This window comes from Haemaphysalis longicornis, unplaced genomic scaffold (genome assembly GCF_048455015.1).
Source record: "Haemaphysalis longicornis isolate Haplotype H1 unplaced genomic scaffold, Haemaphysalis longicornis Haplotype H1 scaffold_7, whole genome shotgun sequence".
In the NCBI taxonomy this organism is placed as follows: domain Eukaryota; kingdom Metazoa; phylum Arthropoda; class Arachnida; order Ixodida; family Ixodidae; genus Haemaphysalis; species Haemaphysalis longicornis.
Window position 1 is genome coordinate 107,869,710 of NW_027526422.1, and position 21,869 is coordinate 107,891,578.

Here is a 21,869-nt window from a genome sequence, read left to right on the forward strand (position 1 = left end):
TTTTTGCTTTCTGGTATTTTTTTTGTCTCAAAGGAGTACCTGAACAATTTCCGAGGCGCTGCCTTGGTGCCAGTTTTCTGAGGATGGGTACTTGCACTTTCATTTCAGCTGAAGACAGCAGGAAAGTCCCTCAAGATACTGCCTCACAGGTGAGCGCTGTTAGAGAAAGAAGTACCGTATTGTCACGCGTATAATCCGCACCAGAAGTGCAAAAATTTCAGTAGCAAAGTAGGGTTGTGGATAATACGCGGGGTTTTTCCTTGCAGCTTCACGGCAATGCGCGTTGTGCCATGAAGCTGCTACGCAGTAACACTGACTAAGCCTTCCATGGCAGCGGTTGTGCAAACCACACAAGGACAAGGAAGATAAAACAAGGGCGAGCGCACTCTAACGACTGAATTTTATGGGTGAATTGTGACTTTCGCCTTGCAGTCTGTGTATGCTACTTGCTAAGCATATGCTTTTTCTGTCTGCATAGTATGTGGTGTGTTGCTTGAGCAGTAGCTGTGGTGCAGCCTTTCCTGTATCAAATGTGCGGGCAATGGGCAAGGAATTTTTTTTTTTTCTTTTCCGGTGGGCTGAAAGCGTGGGTGCGGTTTGTTTGCAGGGGCGGCTTATACGCGCGAAAATACAGTACTTAGTTAGCAGCCATCTTTACCTTTCTGGAATGGGGACTGACTGGTCACCCTTATTTCTCGCAGTGTAATCAACGAAAAGGGCGAAGAAGTCGAGCTCTGTTCATCAGTGGAGTGCAAGGTGGGTCTCAAACTCCTTTTCGCAATTTCTGTCTGCTTCGCTAGTAGGATCGACAGGCCATTGCACACTTGTACAGTTCCTCTGCTTGCCTGCATTGTGTAGTGCAAGCTAGTGGCCCGGGCCATCCCAGGAGGCATTTTGTTATAATTTTTGCCAAGTTCAAACGAACCGCTTGTGGTTTTTCAGGTATGGGCTGTCTGTTTGAGAAGTGGTATCGCAGTTTCCTTAGGCATCCACAGAAACGACGACGTGACAACAAGAACAGCTTTGCATTAGAGCTGCAATGATCTGAACTCACTGAAGTTTGAATTTTCTAGTCTGTTTTATAAGCGTACACTTATAATTATGCATGCAGTTCAGGGATAGTTTACTCTTATTTGTGGACAGCTCCCTCCATGTCTTATCCACCTTGTTGCGCATTGCGGGAGGTCTTGTGGTGCAGTCACTGAGCGATTGGCAACAGTGGATCAACTCTTCCCAAATGAAAAAAACTCTTCCCACAACAACAAAAAAAAAAAAGTTCACTTCTCTTGTGTCTACAGGGCATCACGGGCAACGACAACAGGCACTACATACTGGACCTGCTGCGGACGTTCCCTCCCGATGTCAACTACCTCATCTGTGAGTGACACCCTCAACCTTGCACGCAGCTTTTGAAAGTATTGTCACTTCCCTGTGTAGGTTTACCATAAATAGCACAAGGTGAGGTTTGGGGACAGTGAAACACGAAAAAAAAAAGAAAGTTTAATCTTTGTAACTTACGAATGACTTGAATTCGAGAAAAACCTTTGCAGTAAAGCTGCGCAAAGGCTCCATACTTTCAACGCTTGTGTGGCTTGCTGGAGTCGTACAGACTCCATCAGGGCAAATTTGGATGTAGCACAGTTGCCAATTTTCTCTGCGGCTATAATGACATGCTTTTTTGATTATGGCCGAGAACTGCGTCTACGTCCTGGCATTTTGTTGCTTCATCATAAAAATAAAATTCAAATCCCCTTCGGTCTAATGAGGATGATGGTTGAAACACTAAGCTTTCTTGCACGCGAAAATCAAATGGCGAAGTGCCAAAGTCTAAAAAACCGCTGCAATCGAAGTGCAACCTGCGTGCGAGTCTGGTTCAATCTTGTACGACAGCGAAGGAATCCCTCGCTAGTAAGCTGAGCACGTCCCAGCTATCGTCCACCATTTTGGAACAGCACAATCGGATCGACGTGGACTTCGTGCTGTGAGGAACCCAGGTCGAATTCTGACCATGGGAAGCGTTTTTTCGTGTGTCATCATCATCATCTTCATGTGCCCTCCCATTAAGTAAAGCTGGCTTTCCTGCAGTGCATTTTGGTTGTTACGACACTGCCATTAGTTGGACCAAGACAGCTTCGCTTTAAAAATGCAGTTTCTGAAAAGACTGCATTTTGTGTAGACAACTTGTGTGCTACCAAGGATCACAGTCGTTTAAGTCGGCACGTAATGGCAGCCAAATCCATGTCATACCTAGATGACAATAGTGATGTGGAATTGACGAAACCAAAACATTGAGATTGATTCATGGCTGATAGTTTTCTTTGGGTAAGAATATTGTATGAGGCGGAAGCTTGGGATGCTAACAATTTGGGAAAAATCATGGTAATATGTGCAAGTTTTCATTAGAGGTATGTGGAAAAAGTTTAGCCCCCCCCCCGCCCTTTTTTTTTTTTTTAGGAGCTTCAACCTGGTACCTTTTAAAAAAAGCCTTGTGTTTATGTTCTGTTTCTGTTTCTAGCATGCCATCTGCAGGGAGCCAGATGTGCAGTGTATCGCTTGTTTAAATCTGTGCCTGTTTCTACTGGGACAAAAAGAATTCTTAGTAAATTTGAAGCACAGCAGAAAGTGATCAAAAACACCCAAACTTCACTCATTGTCACAGTAGGGCAATTTTACATCACTCAAATCAAGCTACATGTATAAGAGCTGCACACCCTCAACTCAGGTTCTGAAAATTCCGAAGAAAAAATGTTCAGCCGTAGATTGTCGCATGACTGACTGCATTTTTGTTTCTTTCTTAATTTGTTGAAATGGGTGCAATGTTGCTGCATTAAGTACCGCTTCTCCCATGTTTGGACAGAGATGGAGTCTCTGATGCCTTGCTTATCAAATTTGTTCTTGGAACAGTTTCCAACTGGGTAACGAAGTTTTAATAATTAGAAGTTGAGTGTATGTCAAAACTGTTGATTATTTTCACAGTTATGTTTTGGTTTATTCTGACCGTATCGCAGTATCCCGATTGACTATTTCTCCTCCCCCCTCTTCTGCAGTGGACGGTGTAGAATTGTGCAAGGAGTCTCGGGCAGCTGGCTTCCCCCGGGAACATAAGCACAAGCTCTGCTGCCTCCGTCAGGAGCTCATCGACGCCTTCGTCGAGTGAGTGCTCTTTTTCTTTCTTTAGCTGTATGCTTTGCCCATGGGGCATTGTTGGAGCTTAGCAGGGTTACTGCGCGTAACAACTGTGAAGGCCCGTTCACACTTGTGATGAAAGCAGTGTGATTTCTGTCGCTTTTGTCGCCTGGCACCGCTGCCATCGCACAACGACAGTGATTGGTCTGGACCAATTTTTGTCGCCGCCGTTGCGACGTCACTGTTGACGCGGAAAGAGGAGGCGAGATTCTCTGGCGTCATATCCTTCCAAAGCGTCCGGCTGCTGTGTCTCCACAAACCAAAACTTTCGTGAAGTCTTGTTCTGAGCGGGAGACAGTAACAAGAAAGCAAACAATATGTCGTCGCCGTCGCTCGTGTCGTGTGCAAGTGTGAATGCCAAGGGTGGTAGTCTCTCCAGTGGCGACGTTTGCTTTCGTCGCAAGTGTGAACAGGCCTTCAACTGTGAAATAGATGAGGGGTTCTTGGGGGTGACCAAGCTGGCTCTCCAGCGTAGGCCACCACTCTAGCTCCGGGCACATCAATTGCGTGTGCTGCCGTATTTGTGGCAACCCAGAGTTTGCTGATATGAGAACACAATAGAAACTAGTTCCGAAGCACAGCCGTTTATTTGGGATTTCCCTAGACATGTAAGTGGGAAGCTTGATTGCGTTTGTACTTCACACCATCCCGTCATGACCGGAACGATGGGAGAAGACTGTTCCCGACAAAGATAGCCCACCTGAGATGCATCGCATCAGTTCTCTCCTCGGAGTGATCTCTTGCGCACACATTCATCATTCCCAGATAGCATGCAAGAATGCGTGTAACGGCACCGTGTGACAACACGGTCTAGGCGCGGTGCGTTCCTTCCAGACTGCTCGTTGCGAATGGGGATCACAGATCTCGACAATTCCCACACAAGTGCGAGATGACTGAAGCTGCTGCTGAGACTTGATTGATGAGGCGCATGTTGAATTTGGCTAGTACGTGACTAATCTGTGTCCAAGGATGTCTTTTTTTTTTCCCCTCCTTTTTTTTTTTTTCTTTTCTTTTTTTGGAACTGAACCACCATATAGACTCTTCGCTCTCAAACACACCTGCTAGTCTTCATTTCCTCCCACGGTGTTTCAGCATGATATGAAAAGCGCTCGTTCCCACTTGGTAGAACTGCATTGTGTCCAGTGAGTGAAAAAGTGCGTGATTCCACTCTGTGTCTGGGGGTTGGGCTGTTCTTTTTTCTTTCTTTTCTTTTTTTTTTCCTCCTTTCCCAAGTTTCCATGGAGATTCCTTCGAAATTCTTATTTCGATATGAAGTTAAGCTTCATTTGCCTTTTGCAGCAAAGCAACGAGCGAGTCGGCCTCTCTTCCCTTTATGTGCTTTGGTGAGCCTGGGGAAAGAGTGCCCTGGCCTATCTCTGCAGTTGTTTCAGTAAATGCCATTTTTGGAGAGGAGGAGGAGGTCTTTGGGGAAACGTTCTGTTCCGCGTTCCTTTTTTGCCCGTTGTTCCCAGTGCGCGGTATGTGCTGTTCATGAAGCTGGCCGCATTCCACTTGCGGAATCTGGACAGCAACAAGCAGCCCGCTGTGAAGGACGCCGCCGAGTCCAAGGTGAGCAGCTTGTGGTACTTCATCTCACTTCTCCCTTAAAAAAAAGAAAGAAAAAAGAGGACTTTGGACCAGGGAAGCAAGTTCTGGCATTGGAGGCGACAGAGCAACTTCGCAAGAGACCGTGCTATGTCAGTGAGGTTGCAGCAGGGAAGAGCACCTTTGGCATGCTCCGCTGTTGACATCAGTGTTTGCGATGTTAAGGGGGGACCAGGCTTTCAAAATCAACTTTCTCATTTTTTTGTGGATTTTTGTGCATGTTGGCACGGTAAAACTGCTTTGAAAAAACGGTTTCCAAAGTTGCAACATAGATTATCAGAAGTCACCAGGGTTATAGTCTTTCGTGTCCTTTTGAACACGAAAAACGAGAGGCTTCTGGGAGGCGTTGCCTTGAAATTGAAGTGCCTTTTGCAGGCTTTTTCGGAAAAATGACCAAAACATCGTTTGTTTGAAAGCCGCCTATTCGGCTTCTATGTTTCCTATTCTGTGTGTGTGGAAAGTTATTCTGCTGCAAAGTTTGTTCTTAGCCCACCTATTGCGTGAGACGGTCTACCAGGCCGGCATTTACCCGCACCCCAGTCATACAACACCCCGGTCATGCGACGCTTTCTCGCGGTCCCTTGAAAGTCATATTATCGGGGTTCCACTGTATAAGTTGAATCTTTTTTTCAAAATTTGTAGTCTCTCAAAGTCATACCCCGCCTTATATTCGAAGCTAAAAATTATACTTTTTTTCTTTTTTGTCTCCAAACTGCACCCTCACCCTATAATCGTGACCGAATAAGTACGCTACTTCGACACGCACATGCATTCCCCTTCTCGTTACGCCAATCGTTCAGCGAGTTGCGCGCATTCCGTTCCCCAGGGGGACTCCAAGGAGGGGTCGCCAGACAAGGAGGCCGAGCAGAAGCAGCCCAGCAACGGCAAGGAGCCCAGCCTGCTGCCTGGGGAGATCCGGAAGACGTCGGTGGAGCGACTCACCAACGGGGACAGCCACGCCACCACCAATGGAGTGTCCTCCGAGGGTGAGCAGTGGTGACCTTTCGATGACCGGTCATTGACTGACTGGAGGTCAAGAAACGGTCAATCCGTAGGGCACTATTCAGATCTGGCAGCCCACACTGATTCACACTTATACTATGGTATTGGGCTTATAGTCATGCGGGATGATGAGAAGATGGCTTTGAGGTTTGCTTTGAGGTGTGAGGTGAGAAGATGGCTTTGATACAGGCTTTCATCCAGGTAAATGGGAATTCTTCGAGTACTTACTTGTCTAAGATTTCTTTGCATGGAACGCTTGGATTGCCGACTTGTAACGGTTGAATTAAATTAGGTTGCTGAAAAGTAAATTGTAGAAGATTTGAAAACGAGGTTCGTGGCACATTAGAATGAGGCTTGGGAGAACTCGACGTAGCCTGTTTGTTGTCATTGTGATTCATTTTGTTTTTCTCTCTTCTCCCCTGTGCAGTGGAGAGCCAGAAAGATGTGATAATGAAGGCAGCGCGGGGTGTTGGCTCACTCAAGGACACAGGTGAGGGTGATAATATGGCCAACACATGTTGAGGAGTCCAGAAAAGCTTTCTTTCTTTTTTTTTTTTTTTTTTTGGTATAGAATGCAAAGCTTAGTTTTCAGTCTTGGTCTTGGGTGACATCCAGTTACCTCTGCCCAAGCGCCTACGATTCTGAAGTTCAGAATAGGGGCTGGGAGCTGGAGGAAATGACAAAATGGCAGTATTTGATTGTGCATACTTTCTAACAGGCGTTGTGATAATGGTCTGAAAATATATTTCTGGGGCAAGCGATTTGTGCGCAGAATATATGCTGGGCACCACTGTGTGACAGCTGAGCCGTGATTCGTTGCTGGTGCCGCTGTGTTGGCACTGGACGTGCATTGTGCTTTTAAAGACGATAGTCCTTCTTGGGCTGCTCGAACCCGGAACCCGGAAATTTTGGTCTGTCTGTCTGTTTCTCCCTCAATTCAGCCGCCCAGCCAGGGGTAGATGTTGAATGAAACGTTTTAGATGCAATGCCATTTTAAAGATATAAATCTGGTGGCAGTGTTCATACTTGTCAACATTGTTGAGCCAAAACAAAACGTTACGCATATCTGCAGCAAAACATCAATGCACAAGTGATATTTGCAGCGTTCTTTTATTAAAAATACTCGCATGCTTGATTTTTGCGATAGCAAATGAAAAACTACAGCCACTGGAGGAAACAATTGGCCATAGAAAAGGAAAAAAACACCCAGCCGAGTGCGCTGCTCGGGTACTGGTGGCGCTATCTGGCAGTGGCCCTGGGTATACATGCTTGTGTGTTTCCCATGGCCAGTGCCAGTTCACACCACCAGCGTCGGCAGAAGTATCTGCGCAGGTGCGTTCCGCAGTTCGCATTTCCTTTCTCAATTGCTGTGTGCGGCAGCGAAATTGTACTTAGTTGTGCATCACTGCATACATTATGTGCGGAGTGCACATAGCTCTGGAAAAGACTGCGCCAGATGACGCGGTTTTCCACCCTTCAGTGATTGTAGAAGACTCTCGTCTTTCGATGACATTTGCAGCGAAGCTAGCAGATTTGACCAATTTTTTTTTTTAACCAGTTTTCGTGTGGTTTGCTAGCTTCAGTAGATGTCAGTTTTTCGTTTAGCTGGAGCATTTTTTGCAGTGTTACGGCCTCCTGCAAGAAAGTTATTGCAGCTTGCATCTCCTTTTTTTTTTTAATTACGGATTGCAATACTTGCGTGTACACTTCCCCCTCCTTAAAGGAGTACTGACACGAAATTTCTCGCTTTCAGTTTTTATGCTGTAAAGAATACCTATTGGCCTAGTAATTACGAAAATCGAACCGAAAGCCGTCAGCCGCCAACACAGAATTAATTATAGCACGTTTATTGCAACCAATTTCAAATTTGGTCACCGCGCGGGAAAATGGCTGTTTGAAGGCCAGCCTGCAAGCGGGAAGCCTTACGTCACGGTCTCACCCGTGACGTCAGGGATGTTTTTCTTTCCTCCATGCGTTCGCCGCATCGTCTGCTACGATTGCACATGGTTCGCGACTCACCCGCGCAGTCGACATGTCGTCTGAATCTTCAGACTCGGATGAGTCACTGCCACTCGACAGACAGAACAACCTTATTTGGCCAGGCGATTAGGCCGGCGATGTCTTTGCCGTCGTCCGTTTTTTAATATCACTGCGGCTCGAACCGGCGCAGACCGTGATAGCAACAGCTTGTCGCCACTCTTCTAATCAATCTGATCACGAAAAAGAAGCTCTACATGCGAGAAACTAGATGTTAGTGTGTTGAAAATTGTGCTAGGAGTTGTTATCAGCGCTGAATTTAAAAGTGGCGTTCAGATATTTGCCGCAATGGTAAGCCTACGCTGACCGGACGCGGGGGTTCGGCGCTCCGACCCAGCACTGTCGGCACCACGGTGCGGCGAGCGGCCGAAAGATGGCGCCACCTGCGCGCTCGAATCAAAACAGGCCGCGGCAGATGTCTTGGTCACCGATCGCAGAAACGGAAATTATTGCCAAAATAAAGCTTCGTATGCGAAAAAGGGGATGATAGTGTGGTGAAAAGTTGTGTAAGGGATGGTCATTCGCAGTTGTACAGATACCAGCGATCAAATAGTCGCCACGATACTAAGTTCCCAACACCCAAGGTGACCCGTGCAACCCCGAGCCCGCTGGCTTGGGCGACAGTTCTTGCGGCCGCCGGCGTGCACGAACTCCACGAAGTCCACGTTTAGCGCTGCATGTCGTCGCGTGGAAAATAATGCATCTTGGCGTCGTCGTCGATTTGCTCGGGCAGGCTTCCACGAGCAGTACTTCGCATACCGCGAGCTTGCCATAGTTTTCGGCACCAGTGCCGAACACCATGCGCCGGCAACGAACTGAAGAGCAAAGACGTCGAACACGCAACGTTTACAAGCATTGCTCACACAGCTACGCCCACGTCTCCTGCCCAAACGAATACCACCGACAACAGCAGCGCAGGATACCGTTTCCGGTTCTGAAAACGACTATATGACGTCACCCTGAACCGGCCAGACACGTAGGCCAATGTTTCGTCACGCCGAAAGCGATTGCGCTAGTGCTGCCGATTTGTGGAAGCTCGCGGCCTGGACAATCAAAATCGATTTTAGATGTGATTCCGGCCTCGGATCGCTGCAAAAATTTCTGAGAGGCATCTGTACAAACTACTGAAGCCAATTATATCATTTTTTAGGTATCAAAATTTGGTGTCGGTACTCCTTTAAGCGTCATCGTCGTCAAAGTTCTTTGTCTCCAGATAATAGAGAGTTTTAGCTGATTGTTTTTGACGCTCCGCTACGCTCCCGACGTCCCGCTCAGCACAACCGGAGCGTCACCAGACAAAAGGCTTTTAGCTAAGCGATAACCGTATCTCCCTCAACGGGGAATGATTCACGTGACTGGTCGTTTCGCATGCGCCTGTAAACCAAAACTTCAACCTAAAGGAAACAAGAATTTGTATTTGGTCGCCCAAACAAAGCAAAATACTGTGTTTCTTGGCCTCATTTAACCTTTTTTTGTATAATGTAGTCGCTGAAATGGTATAATTTTTCTAAATAACAATAAACAAGCCGGTAAACTTTGGAATAGCCAAGCCAAGGCTGTCTTTCTCGGCGCTGCATAGAAGCAGCCCCGTGCTTTGGTCGACGTTTTTCGCTTCCGTTCTAAACATCTTAGAGGTGTGTTCCACCATTGCCTATTCGGAAGCGCTTTCGCGGTTTCGTCGGTCGTGTTTCAACAGAAGAAACGAAGTTCGCCGGAGTGCGCTCGCATTGCGGGGGCAGCCATGTTAAAATTCCGCCCGGTAGCGTAAGCTGCCGCGACGGTCCGCTAAGAGGCCCCGGTCAGCGGAGCGGGGCCCCGCTCCGGTATCGCCGGTAGCGTGCTAGCGTGCCACGCATGCGCAATGGCGCTCCCGCTTGCTATCGGAGTGGATCGGACCGTCAGAAACGGTCAGCTAAAACTCTCTATTATGTGCTCCGATTCACGCTCTCTTGCCTTGTGGGTCTGCTCTCTTCTCGCAGAGTTTGAGATCCGGTTCAACCCAGACGTGTTCTCGCCCGGAGTGAAGCATGCTGCCGACGTGAGTGCAGTTGTATTCTGATGCCACCTCTCCTCTGTCGACGTTTGAGACTGAATTTCAGTGGCGTTGAGGTGGGAGGCTGTAAAAGCAATAGTAGCGCAGTCATCCCTCCTTTCATGGAACTCGGTCCTCACTTTGCTCCTTTGCCTAGAAACTTGAAAACTTACTCAATTGCCTGTTAAGCCATTGAGTCAGCAATAGCAGATGTGGCAGCAAGTGCAGGCTGTGGTTTTGTATAAGGCAAATGCAATGAAACAATAAATATGAAGCAATTAGAAAAAAGTAGCTTTTAGCCATTGCACAGATAATAAATTAATGTTCTTTTCCTTATTCTTTTTTCACATTGCAGTAAATAGAACTGACATCCTGTTGGACTTCAAAAAAAAAACAGCAAAGTAGCCAGCATTGTTGAATTCTTCAGACGGTGCCTTCTCAAGTCATCTGCTTTCTTGCCCTTGCAGAAATTGTAATGATGCTTTAGATGACTGCTCTGCCACATTGCTGGGGTGATGGGAACACAATGTTTTCACAGTTGGAGCTGTTGTTGACATTGATTAGTGAAAGGCGTGTTTCAGGACTGCCAAATTGTAAAAAAAAAATCTTGTACTTTATCTCGTACTGTGAGAGCAAAATCTTCAAATTTTTATTTATATTGGGCCCCAATTGTTCTGCCATATTTACTTGCATATAAACCGTAAAAAAAACTGACTTTTTTTTTATCCTCACATAATGAACGCATGTCCCATTTTCAGTCGTAAAAATGCTTGCAACAGCGACGTTTTATAGAATGCTGTCACCGCGTCATTTGCAGGAACTCTGCTGCCGTCTTGTAATCACCTCTCCCACTCTGTCATTAGCATCATCATCATTGCCACCATCATCCTATCTACACCCACTGCAGGGCAAAGGCCTCTCCCATAGATCACCAATTATCCCTCACTCTATACTTGGAGGCAACTTTCTGTGGCAGTGCAGTCAAGGCCACAGAGCCGAACCCCGCTGTTTTGCTGCAGTTCAACAAAAATAATCCACTGGCTGTAACCTCAGCAGTTTAGCAATATATATTTCTTGTGTTTTAGCCTTAGATTGATAATGCCGCTAAATTACTAGCCAGAATATGTGAAACAGAGAGCATTACTTTTTAGGTTTTCGGAGTTCTTTTGGTTGCAGCCTTCACCACCGGCGTCGCATGGGTTCTCTTTCGAAAAAAAAACATGGTGCCCTTGTCGACGGCCTTCAGTAGATTGCCACTTCATTCTCTGCATACGATTTCTAACAAGCTCGAGAAGCAAAAGCTGTCAAAACAAACGGAGCAAGTGGTTTGCAAAGTGTATGCCCAAGTGAGACTGATGCAACTGGGACTCTCCGTCGTTTCCGGAATTTGTTCGGTTAGCCAGCTTGCCGGCGTAAGTGAGCGTGTGCGTAAGCATGCGTGCATGCTGCTCTTTCGGTATACTGTTCTCCCACTATGTAAGCACACTGCACATGTCTATGGTCGTGGTCCCAGTTTTCAGCTCCACAAGAGTTCACAAATCAGTGCATGCCCTCAAAACTGCAGTGCTGACAAAATTCACTTCACTTCTGGACTATACGGAGTGGGAAGGTATCGGCCACGTCTGGTCCGAGTTCTCCAGTCAAAGCGTTGGCCTGTGTTTACAAATAAATGAAGCGTGGGGAAGGAGACGCCGATATGCCCGCATGCTCGGTGATTGTGGTTCAGCGCACTTAACCACGGAGCTCATGTGAAGAAATGAACTGTAGCAAATGTGTATCTGTTACGCCGAAACTGAAACAGAAACCAGTTTGTCGGGACTACTTTGGTGCAGTAACACAGAGCAGTTAGCCCCTCCCCCATAGCTTTCTCTCCATTGCCACAGAAAGTTGTCCCCAAGTATAGGCACGAAACCTGCTATCTGCTCCTTTTTGGGGCAGCAACGCGAGGCATTTGGCCCCGTCTTCTTGATAGGTTAGTGTGCTTGCAACTGGTGGACGTAGATAACTCCACATACAGAAAGCCTTGAGGTGCAATTTAGCAATCCTGTTTTTTCAGGTTTTTGAGTCTCTTCTGATGTGCGGTAGAACTCGAGGTTAAGCGAAATTTCTGGTTGTCTGGCATATTTTGCTTAAAAAAAGGGGACGTTTTCTGTAACTGGACACGGGGTCAAGCAGTAGTGGCTGTTAATTTGCACGACTTCAGTTTACAGCGGCGTGAAATTTGCAGATTGTAAGTTTGGAAGCTGGCTACTGCCATGTGCAAGGAGACACGAAGCTGAAATTGCAGCAGAAGAAAAAAAAAATATATTGTGGACATTCTTGCTTTGCATGATGAGAGCGACCCCGAACATGTTTCAATTTTTTTTTTTTTTTAAGATAAAAGAGGTATGTTCTTGGTGGGAGCAAATACAACATTCCAAATTTCCAGCTGTTTGGAGGTGGAATTATCGATGTGGTTTTGTCAGTGAGCCATCAGGATCACTTGCTGGGGCCATGCTTTTGATATTATAGCAGAATGTGTCGTTTGCCTTGCACCTCTGATAGCTGTTTGTTTTGATGGCTCTTCACATCGACTTTGTCGGCATCAGTGAGGCCTGCGTGGTCGCAAGTGGCAAAGGCCCCAAAGCATAGCAGGGGGTTGACATCTAAGGCTGTGCAAAACGGGTGTTTTTGTGTGTGCTCTGCTTATGCTGATTATTAATCGTGTTAAGAAGGAGCATTTTATTGTGGTCGCGAGAAGGTTGTATGTGCTAACCAAATCCTTCCGAACAGGAGTTAACACCGAATTTCTCTATCTCTTCCCCGCTATGGGCCCCTTCCCACAGGAAGAGCAGCTGAAAAAGGAACGCCGACTAGTCATTGAAGCGGCGGACTTCCTGGTCTCCGAGCAGCTGCCCGCATTTGTAAGTGGCCCAAGCTCCACTTGTCTGTGTGTGTGTGCGTGCATGCGTGCGTGCGCGTGTGCAAAGTGAAGTGAAGTGGGTCGTGCCCCCTCCCCTCGGCTGTTATTGGATAAGGCTTGACTCGAAGAGCAGTTCAACCAATAACATAGTGCTTGGTCCCGGCCAATGCACACCTTCGTTCAATGGCCTTGCCGGCAGTTTTGAGAACTTTGCCGCTAGCAGGCCTAGGAAGAGCGACCTTCTTCGTGGGGTAGAACCTGTTTCTGTCCTTGATGGCCCCCAACCTCCTCCCCTCACTCTACGTGTTGTTTCTAGGGGGTGTGGATGCAAAAGAATACTGTGGGTCTCCTATTAAACGACTTTCCCTGAACTACACAAAAACGTCATGTCTAGTCTGTAGCTTGCGTCATCTCATCGCATAATTTGCGCACCCCTAACTTAGAGACCCTAATTTTTAAATGGAAAGAAAAAAAAAAAATGTTACTCCCATATTCTGTCCATCCTGTTTTGTACATCATTCCGATTGAAGGGCAGGGCAAAGAGCTTTGTCATAGAAGAAAATGAAATACGTAGTTGAAGTTTTTGGCTTGCTCTGTTGTCATTATACCTTCCCCCCCGCCCTGTGTTGGCGCAGGTGAAGGATTGTGCGGAGCACTCGTGTTCGCCCATCGATGGCATCACCCTCACCGAGGCCATGCACAGCCGGTGAGTGTGGGAGTAGAGCAGTGGGGGCTGGCTCCAGAGCAACACGCTCTTCACTACGCCTGCAATCGTGTCATCTGAGGGGTGGTATGTGCAACAGGGCGATACCTTACCCTGCTGGATGTGGATTGAATGAAGATCTGCTAACTGCCCAGATGTTTCAGTGATGTACCTCACACTCCCTCTCCCCCCCTCTCTCTCTACCCTACAGGGGCATCAACATGAGGTACCTGGGCCGACTTGCCGACATGCTGGCCCCCATGGAGCAGCTCAAGTACCTGCACGTAAGCTCCGCTTTTCGTGGCATTGAGGGAATAAGCGAATTTGTGCAGGTTAGGTGGATAAACTTTGGTAGTCACAGGTGAGATCATGGTGGTTCTCATTTGTAAAGGCAAGAGAAAGGCTCCAGATGCCAGGGTTTCCTCTCTAAAAGAGACTAGTTTTGCCTGCAGGTTCACACGCGTGCACCTCATCTGCCTATTCTTAGCGCTAGGATCACGCTAATGAATATTGCTGCTGCAGTGCGTGCCCACATCCGTTAGGCAATGAGAAGCATTCAGCTGCTCGTTGCTGCAGCGCAAGATTTCTTTTAATTTTTCAGAATTCTGACGTTTCGTGGCCTCTGTCTGGAGCTTTTTTCAGCCATTCATCACACACAGTTTTATCTCAGCTGAGTAGTGACGTGTTTACATTTAGCTGTGCCGTTATTCATCCGGTCGCCACCGACATCTAGTTCATTGCAGTTAGTTACCACCTTAATTAAGGGTTTCAGTAGTGAAATCTAAACTTTGTTGGCCTGAACTGTCGGACTACAGGGAAGGCTTTCATTTACATCTGTTGAGTAAGTTTTTTTTTTACCAGAAACCAGTACTTTAGTATCATATACAGTGGAACCTCGATAATACGGCTTTCAAGGGACCGCGTGAAAGCATCGTATGGGCAGTGTGTCGTATGATCAGGGTATGGATAAATGCCGGCGTTCTCGCGCGACAGGTGGGCTGCGAACTTATTCAGGCTACTATATTCGGTACATTCTCGCATAATTTGCGAACCTTTAACTAAAATACTGAGTTTTAAAAAAAAAACATGCCTATTTTGTGCCCCCCTCCCCTCCACAGCATCGGCGCTAGCCCTCCAGCCGTGCGCCTTGCGCACGCGAGATAAGCTGAGAAGGCTGATGCAGCCAAGCAAATTGAGAAGGGAAAAGTTGGGAGTGTACTTGAGGCCAAGTGATAGGAGCAATAGTACAGGGCTGCCATAGATAAAATTCGGGAAAGAAAGGCACGGAGAACAGCATGGTTTTGAAAGACTAGAAAGGCACGGAGAACAGCATGGTTTTGAAAGACTGATAAGGAGGGAGGGAGGGAGGGAGGGAGGGAGGGAGGGAGGGAGAGAGAGAGAGAGAGAGAGAGAGAGAGAGAGAGAGAGAGAGAGAGAGAGAGAGAGAGAGAGAGAGAGAGGAGAGAGAGAGAGAGAGAGAGAGAGAGAGAGAGAGAGAGAGAGAGAGAGAGAGAGAGAGAGAGCATCGTATCTGTTTTTGCGTTTGTCGGCTTGATGGGAGCTTCAAATTCGCAGTTCGCCAGCGACCACATCAAGCAGCGTCAAACGGGGGTTAGGAATAAAGAAGGATTGGGACAAGGCGGTGAAGCGATGTGAAAGATGGAAAAAAAAAGCTGGTTTATCCCCACCAGGGTCTGTTGTAGGAAGCGGACTGCGTGCACCAGAGCGTTGTATAATTGGGGTTTCAATGAATTGTTTTTATGAGGAGTTTGCCAGGACTGCAGTGATTTGTCGTAAGAAGCGGGTCGTCATAGGCTGGGGGGCGTATCATCAGGGTTCCACTGTACTTTACATACGATCACGTCTTAATCATTGCTGCTTAAACATACTTTTTCATGATTCTTTCTTAAACAGTACTGGGCCACTTTGGAACCACTGTCCACCGTATATTGTCAAGACACGATATCCAGTTAAATGTAATGCTATAATTACAAATTCTCTGCTGTAAGTCTTTTTTTGTTTGTTTTTTCTGCAGTTAAGAATTCATGCTGCCGTTCTCTGTTCTTATTTCATTTTTTTTTGTCCCCTCTCTCGCTGGATGGCAATATTGGACGCTTGAACGGCGAGAGCCTTGTGGGCAAAAGTTGTCTTCATTCGGGCAACGAGGATTGGAGGGCAAAGTTGAAAACTATATAATCTATGACAAGATGAAAAACGGAACGAGGTCACACCAAACAGGGTTGTGACAAAGATTCCAACACGAGTACTCAAACCGGCAGCATCACAGCTCTCTAGCTCTTCAACACGTGCTTGCTTTGTGAATGCAGTTTACCGAGTATTTATAGGCCCCGCATTCCAAGTGTCATAGGTTTTTTGTGAGGCGCAAGAGATTACAGACTGCAGTCAAATAAGAAATGGTTCAGGTTCAACACTTCTAAACGTAGTTTTCGGGAGTTGAAGGAGACTATGCGCAAACAGCCCAGCCAACACGCCATCAATGGTGAAGCAGAGGCTAAGTGGAGTCAAAGCAGCCGTGACACCTTTGCCTAGTTGTGTATTTCACTTGTGCTGAAGCATATGCTCAGACGGCCCAGTCAGCGCTGAGCAGTCCTGTGTAGACAAGGCAGCTGTTCCACCCTCGACTAGTCACATGGTACCATAGTGTTGAAGCTTTGAGTGAGCGAAACGATAAGGCACAGCTCGCACACTAGTGGCTGAAGGTCGCTTGCGATTCAACGAATGACCTTGAAAGGTATAGCGTAGCAAAACGCAAGTTGACCACGCCAGCTGTGCGCTGAGGTTTGCGTTCCGAGCTGGCTGCTGTAATTTCACCTCTGATCTCGCCGCCTACACGTGCCACCACTGTAGGCCTACACTCCTCTGCTTGTATCTCTCCCGTGTAGCCCACGTTTCTTTGGACCATGTAGCTTGCCTGCCTGCTCTTTCGAGCACTCGTTCGCCCATCTCTTGGAGGATGTCTGCCGAGCTCCTGTGGTTGACTTGCCGGCTCTCTGGCTGCCCCCACTCTGTTCGGTAGCCTCCTCTTGGCTGTCCTCTGCCCGGGCGCAGCGACCGTAGTTGCGTCGCCTTTTCCTTGCCAACGCAGGCGGTGGTGGTGGGGGAGCTGCTGACGCGTTCGGCCAAGCACCTGCTGACGGGCTACCTGCAGGGCGTGGACCCCAGCAACATGGCGGCCGCCATCAGCCACTTCCTCAACTGCTTCCTGGCCGCACCCACGGCCAACGTCCAGGCGCCCGTCTCCTCCGACGAGGTAGGGGCTTGGTCGCTTGCTCGCTAGTTTGCTTGGACATTGCGATGTGGAGCTTTTGAGCTGCTGCTGCAGCAGAGCCCGAAGATTCTGCGTTTGCTTTCTTTAATGCGTGAGCATTCACTCCCACTAGTAACAAGTCCGTCCGTTCGTACTACGGGGTACAATATGCTTCGTAACTAGTGTAGGGGCCCTCCATAAGTAGCACACAGGCCATATGGGGTGCAGTTTAACCTCGTTATAACGAGCACTGATATACCAAAGTATCGGCTATGGTGAACTAAATACGAGCTTGGTTGGTCACGCTTTATATTTCAATGACGCTTATTCTTTTATAACGAAACTGGACTGTGAGAGTCGCTTGTAGTATCGGATATAACGAAGAAATATTTGACCAGGATGCTGACGAGCTACTTGTAAAAACCATGTGGCATATGAAACTGGAAGTATGAAGGCCCTTTTGATCGTAGACACTGTGTTTGAAAACTCCATGCTGCTCAGTGCTCTGACTAGTCACCAGATGAAGAGATTACACCCTTCGTCAAATAAATAAAGACTCAGGCCTGTTTTGTCGAGTGAACTTTCTTCTGTTGTAATTTCATGTAATAGTGTTCCTGTTCATTGCGCATGAAATGCAACAAGCAGAAAGGTAAGGGATACCTTGTTTGTAGTGGGTTCGAAGCATATTTTTGTGCAAGCCAGAGTGTCGATTTGTTAGAGCCAATTTTGACCTCTACTGTTACAACGAATATCGGAAATAACGAGCTAACTTGCTGTCCCATACTACATCGTTATGACGAGGTTCATCTGTATTCTATAGAAGGCCCTTTGTTAGTAGAAGGCCTTGGAGCCTGTAAGGCAAGTGTTCATAGAGGTTTCATGGAGATGATCCCCAGGGAAGAATATTCTAGCACTATCTGACAGTTGCTATTAGGAATTTTTGGACAGTTTTTTGTTTTGTTTTTGTTTCATTAAAATTGGGGGGATGTTGCTTATGTTTGGTTGTAACTGTTATCTTTGTCCTTGTAACTGCCTTATAGTGTGCTTTTTTATATAACGCTTGATTGCATTGCCTCTGGTATTGCTCTGTGCGCAATTGGAGCAGCCATTTGCTCTGTGGAACCCTCCCGACTTTTTTTTTCTTCTCCTGCTTGCAGCTGAAGAGCAACCGTAAGAAAGGCAAGAGGAAGGGCAGGCACAACATCTTCTCGGTGCAAGGTGCGTACCGCCTCCTCGCCCACTTTCCACTGCATCGAGATTTGACATGCCTTGCACAGCTGTGCAGCTAGGAAAAAGAAAAACAAGGGAGCTTGGCTGCGTGTCGAGGGGGAATGTTGTGCGATGTTTTTAGATGCTGTAGTGTGAGGGGGCGTGGGTTTTGAAAGGCAGGATGCTTTCAGTTTCAGCCAGTCCTCTCACACTTGTGTGGTGGGTGTCCCACATCTGGCATTCCTTGGGTGTGCTCTGGAGGTTTGGCTGTTGCTTGGCAGTAGTCAACGCACCCTTTTGGTTAAGGCCGTCAGGTTCGTGCAGTAATGAATAAGAAAAGAAACTGTAAATGGCACAGTATGTTTGTACTACTCTGAACACCGCGTCACACAATAGACAGAGACAACGAACTATGGGGAACTGCGGGAAAGCGGCTACAAGGGTGGTAAAAGAGTTCGAAGTACAAGGACATTCAAAGAGTAAAGGGCAAAGAGTCCAGGAGTAAAGGACATTCACTTGCACTGGTTCGTCCCTGGGGCACCTCTGACCTCCGGAGCACCATCGTGGTGTGTGGTGTTGCGCGCACACCACGTTCTTCATTGAAGCTTAACTTTTCGGCGTCCACGGTGGCCCAGTGTGTTCCGAGCTCCCACTCGGCCCTCCAACATAGCTCTCTTGGATGTGCCATTGTCCTCTTCCGAGACCTGGAGAGACTACTTGCTTGCAAAGGGGAGGGCCGGGGGGTTTCAGTAGTGTATGACACCACTGGGGCATGTCACAGGTCCGGGTGCTTGACCGGCATGCCTCAAGGTTACACCCTACACCACCTCTCTTCCTCCTTGGAATCACCTACACAGTTGCACTGGCAGCCACTGATTGCGCAGTGCCTTGCGTGAGCTCAAGCCCTTCTTTTGAACACTTGGCACAGTAGCACAAGTAAATGACCGTGGTGCCGTGTGCCATGCATCTTCTTCTTCTTCTTCTTCTTCTTCTTCTTTTTTTTCATTGCCATCGCATGACCTTCCTTTTCGTCCTTGCGATTTCTTCGCATGACAGGGTGGCTCTCATGTGATTCACTAGGTATTATAAGCACACTTGTGAATGTACAAATGGGGGGAAAAAAATACTCTGGGTAATCTTGATTGTCAGGTAAGTATTTGGGCAGCCTTTAGTGTGTGCAAAAAGTGTTCTTGGGCTGCGCGAAGGCCTTGGTCTTGATTGAAGCTTCCCTTGTAGTATAAATTTGGTTTTTCCAATGAAAAATAGCTCTTCATGAGTCAGTGGGTGGAGGGGACTTGTTATTCGTGGGTGACCCTTTGGCTACTCTCTCTTCCCGGCAGTGGCGCATAATGACCCCATGTATGTGGTGGTGTTGCAGACGCGAGCGAGTGGGCCAGCCTGAGCCCGCGGTCGCTGTGGGAGCAGCTGAAGGGGGAGCTGCGCTCCTACTACGGCTGGGAGCTCCCCGTTTCGTCCTCCAACGGAGGGGGCTGCCCCGACGAGTACCTGGAGTCCCTGCGCCTGCACAAGTGTGCCTTGTTGCGCTCCATCTGCCTCAAGACGGGCCTGCAGCTGCTGCACCGCGAGTACGCCCTCGAGCACCGCTCCCGGGCACCTTTCACTGAGGACGACGTCCTGCAGGTACTTAACACTACCCACTGCTCTTGGCGGAGGAACAAGTCGAGGGGAATGGATTCGAAAACTAAGCCCTTTGTGGAGGATGAGAGGAACTTGAGACTGGTATGACGACGATGTCTTGTTGGCGCAAGGGCACCAATGGGAGTAGCGTCCCCGTTGAGATGTGAACTTCCCTTCTTGAACGTCCTTCTTTTGTGAACCGAGCGATCGCCACGACGCCTGTACTACCTCCGTAGGTGTTCCCCGTGGCCAAGCACGTGCACCCGCGGGCGACGGACGCGTACCACTTCTACCTGACGGGCCAAAGCAAGATCCAGGCGGGGCTGCTGCGCGAGGGCTACGAGCTGGTCAGCGAGGCCCTGAACCTGATGAACAACGTGTACGGGGCGCTGCACCCCGAGGTGGCGCAGTGCCTGCGGCTGCTGGCCCGCCTCTGCTACGTCATGGGCGACCACCTCGAGGCCATGGCCTACCAGCAGAAGGCGGTGCTCATGAGCGAGCGGGGTCAACGGCGTCGACCACCCGTACACCATCACCGAGTACACCCACCTGGCCCTGTACTGCTTCGCCAACTCCCAGGTGACCACCACCCTGAAGCTGCTGTACCGGGCGCGCTACCTCATGCTGCTCACCTGCGGCGAGCACCACCCCGAGATGCCCGTGCTCGACGTGAGTCCCTCCCCCTTTTCTCTCTGCCTTCCCAGCCGCTCAGGGCAAAGTGTATAGCGGCTTTGTGTGGGCCCTTTTAAATGCGAATGCATTTATTAGCCGGGGGTTGTCTTGCTCCGTTGGCCGGCGTGCGCCTGCATTCCTCCAGCACAAGCGCACGTGAGCGCGCGCCTCGTAGTTCTGCCTTCGTCGTCGTCGTAAATGCGAATGCATTTCTTAGTCGGGGGTTGTCGTGCTCCGTCGGCGTGCGCCCGCAGGTGTTATCTCTCCCCGCTCCTCCTCGCCCCTAGCAACAGCTGTGGCGCGCCTAGCAACCGGAGCAGGTGGTAGCTCAGGCGGGAGTAGCGGAGGGCAAGGGGAGAGGAGGAGCGCGCTCGCATCGCAGAGCTCGGGCGGAGTAGCGGAGAGTGAGTGGAGAGGAGGAGCGCGCTCGGGCGTGTGAGGGCGCTCGCATCGCGGAACTCGGCGGGAGAGAGAGCTTGCGTGCGGGGCGGGCGTGTTGCGCGGGTCTCTCTCTCCTCTCCGCGTACCCTCTCTCCGCTCGCTGCGCTCGGAAAATGTATATAAATGCAGTGGAGCGCACGCCTCTCTCCGTTACTGCTTGCCGCAGCGCACTCATCGGTGCACCCAATGCATTCGCATTTCCGCACGATCCCCTTCGGGGAGGTGGGGGGAGTTTTTCTCATCGGAATGCTGATTGTGTGTAGGTTGCCATCTTTCAGTGTTGCAATTTTATGGGGACTTTTCTCCTCCAAACTATACTCTGCGTGGTAGCAGTTGTGCTTGCGAACAAAATAATTATAATAGAGAATCGCAACTTTGTATGCTGCATATTGGGCAGCTGTTGAACACATTTAAAAGTAGCTCCTTATTTTGTTGTGCTTCAGCGATGTCCGTATTGCCTTTTTTTTCTTCTTTCTCTCTCTTTGCAAACAAATTGGGCAGGTGTGTAGTGCTTGGACTGTAACATTGCGTGTTTCCAGCTGTTATATCAAAGGCTGTTTCGTGATTCAAGTTCAGTGTATCTGGGAGTAACTGAAAATCTTTGCTGTTGGGAGTAATCACTTCACAGCTAGACCACTGCTAGCCTGCACGCTGCCCTTCACAAACTGGTGGTGTGTTGTTTTATTTCTTCTATTTTTATCGTAGTTATTTGGGTAAGTGCCCACAAACAGCATGATGCCTTCATCGTGGTGCACAGAAGAAATAGAGGAAATGAAGATGTGCGCAATAAAGAGAAAGAAGGGCATAAAAAATGAAAATAATAACATAAATGGAACAAGCAGCCCATTATGACTCACACATGACTACAACACAAAAAGAACACACTCGGGCTGTAGACGCATTTTTAACAGCTTGGCCAAAAGTGCGGTAACAGTCAGAGATAACCAGATCAGGTACCTCAAGTGAGTTGTAAACGAGTTGCGTTCTTTAGATAGGACTTTTATGATTGATGGCTAGATAAAATAGTAGCGAGGAACGGCATTGTGTGGGGACACGAAAAATTGATGGAAGTTAGCAAATCGGCAGAGTCAATAGCACCATGAATGAGCTTGTGAAGAGAGCACATATCGAGGAGTGTTCTTCTGTGTGCTTTTAACCCAATGTGATCAAGTAT

At 48.3% G+C, this 21,869-nt stretch overlaps 1 protein-coding gene across 1 annotated transcript in view; it reads left to right on the forward strand.

Annotated features, from left to right (window-relative positions):
- Window positions 1-21,869, forward strand: part of Clu (clustered mitochondria protein homolog) — a 50,759-nt gene that overhangs the window by 20,434 nt on the left and 8,456 nt on the right. Inside the window, 16 exon segments of the mRNA XM_077678732.1 lie at window positions 109-149; window positions 702-756; window positions 1,299-1,377; window positions 3,048-3,153; window positions 4,659-4,755; window positions 5,618-5,777; window positions 6,221-6,283; window positions 9,810-9,868; window positions 12,688-12,765; window positions 13,400-13,470; window positions 13,679-13,751; window positions 16,574-16,738; window positions 17,893-17,953; window positions 19,323-19,585; window positions 19,819-20,085; window positions 20,087-20,251. Of these exon segments, the coding sequence (XP_077534858.1) occupies window positions 109-149; window positions 702-756; window positions 1,299-1,377; window positions 3,048-3,153; window positions 4,659-4,755; window positions 5,618-5,777; window positions 6,221-6,283; window positions 9,810-9,868; window positions 12,688-12,765; window positions 13,400-13,470; window positions 13,679-13,751; window positions 16,574-16,738; window positions 17,893-17,953; window positions 19,323-19,585; window positions 19,819-20,085; window positions 20,087-20,251 (1,803 nt within the window).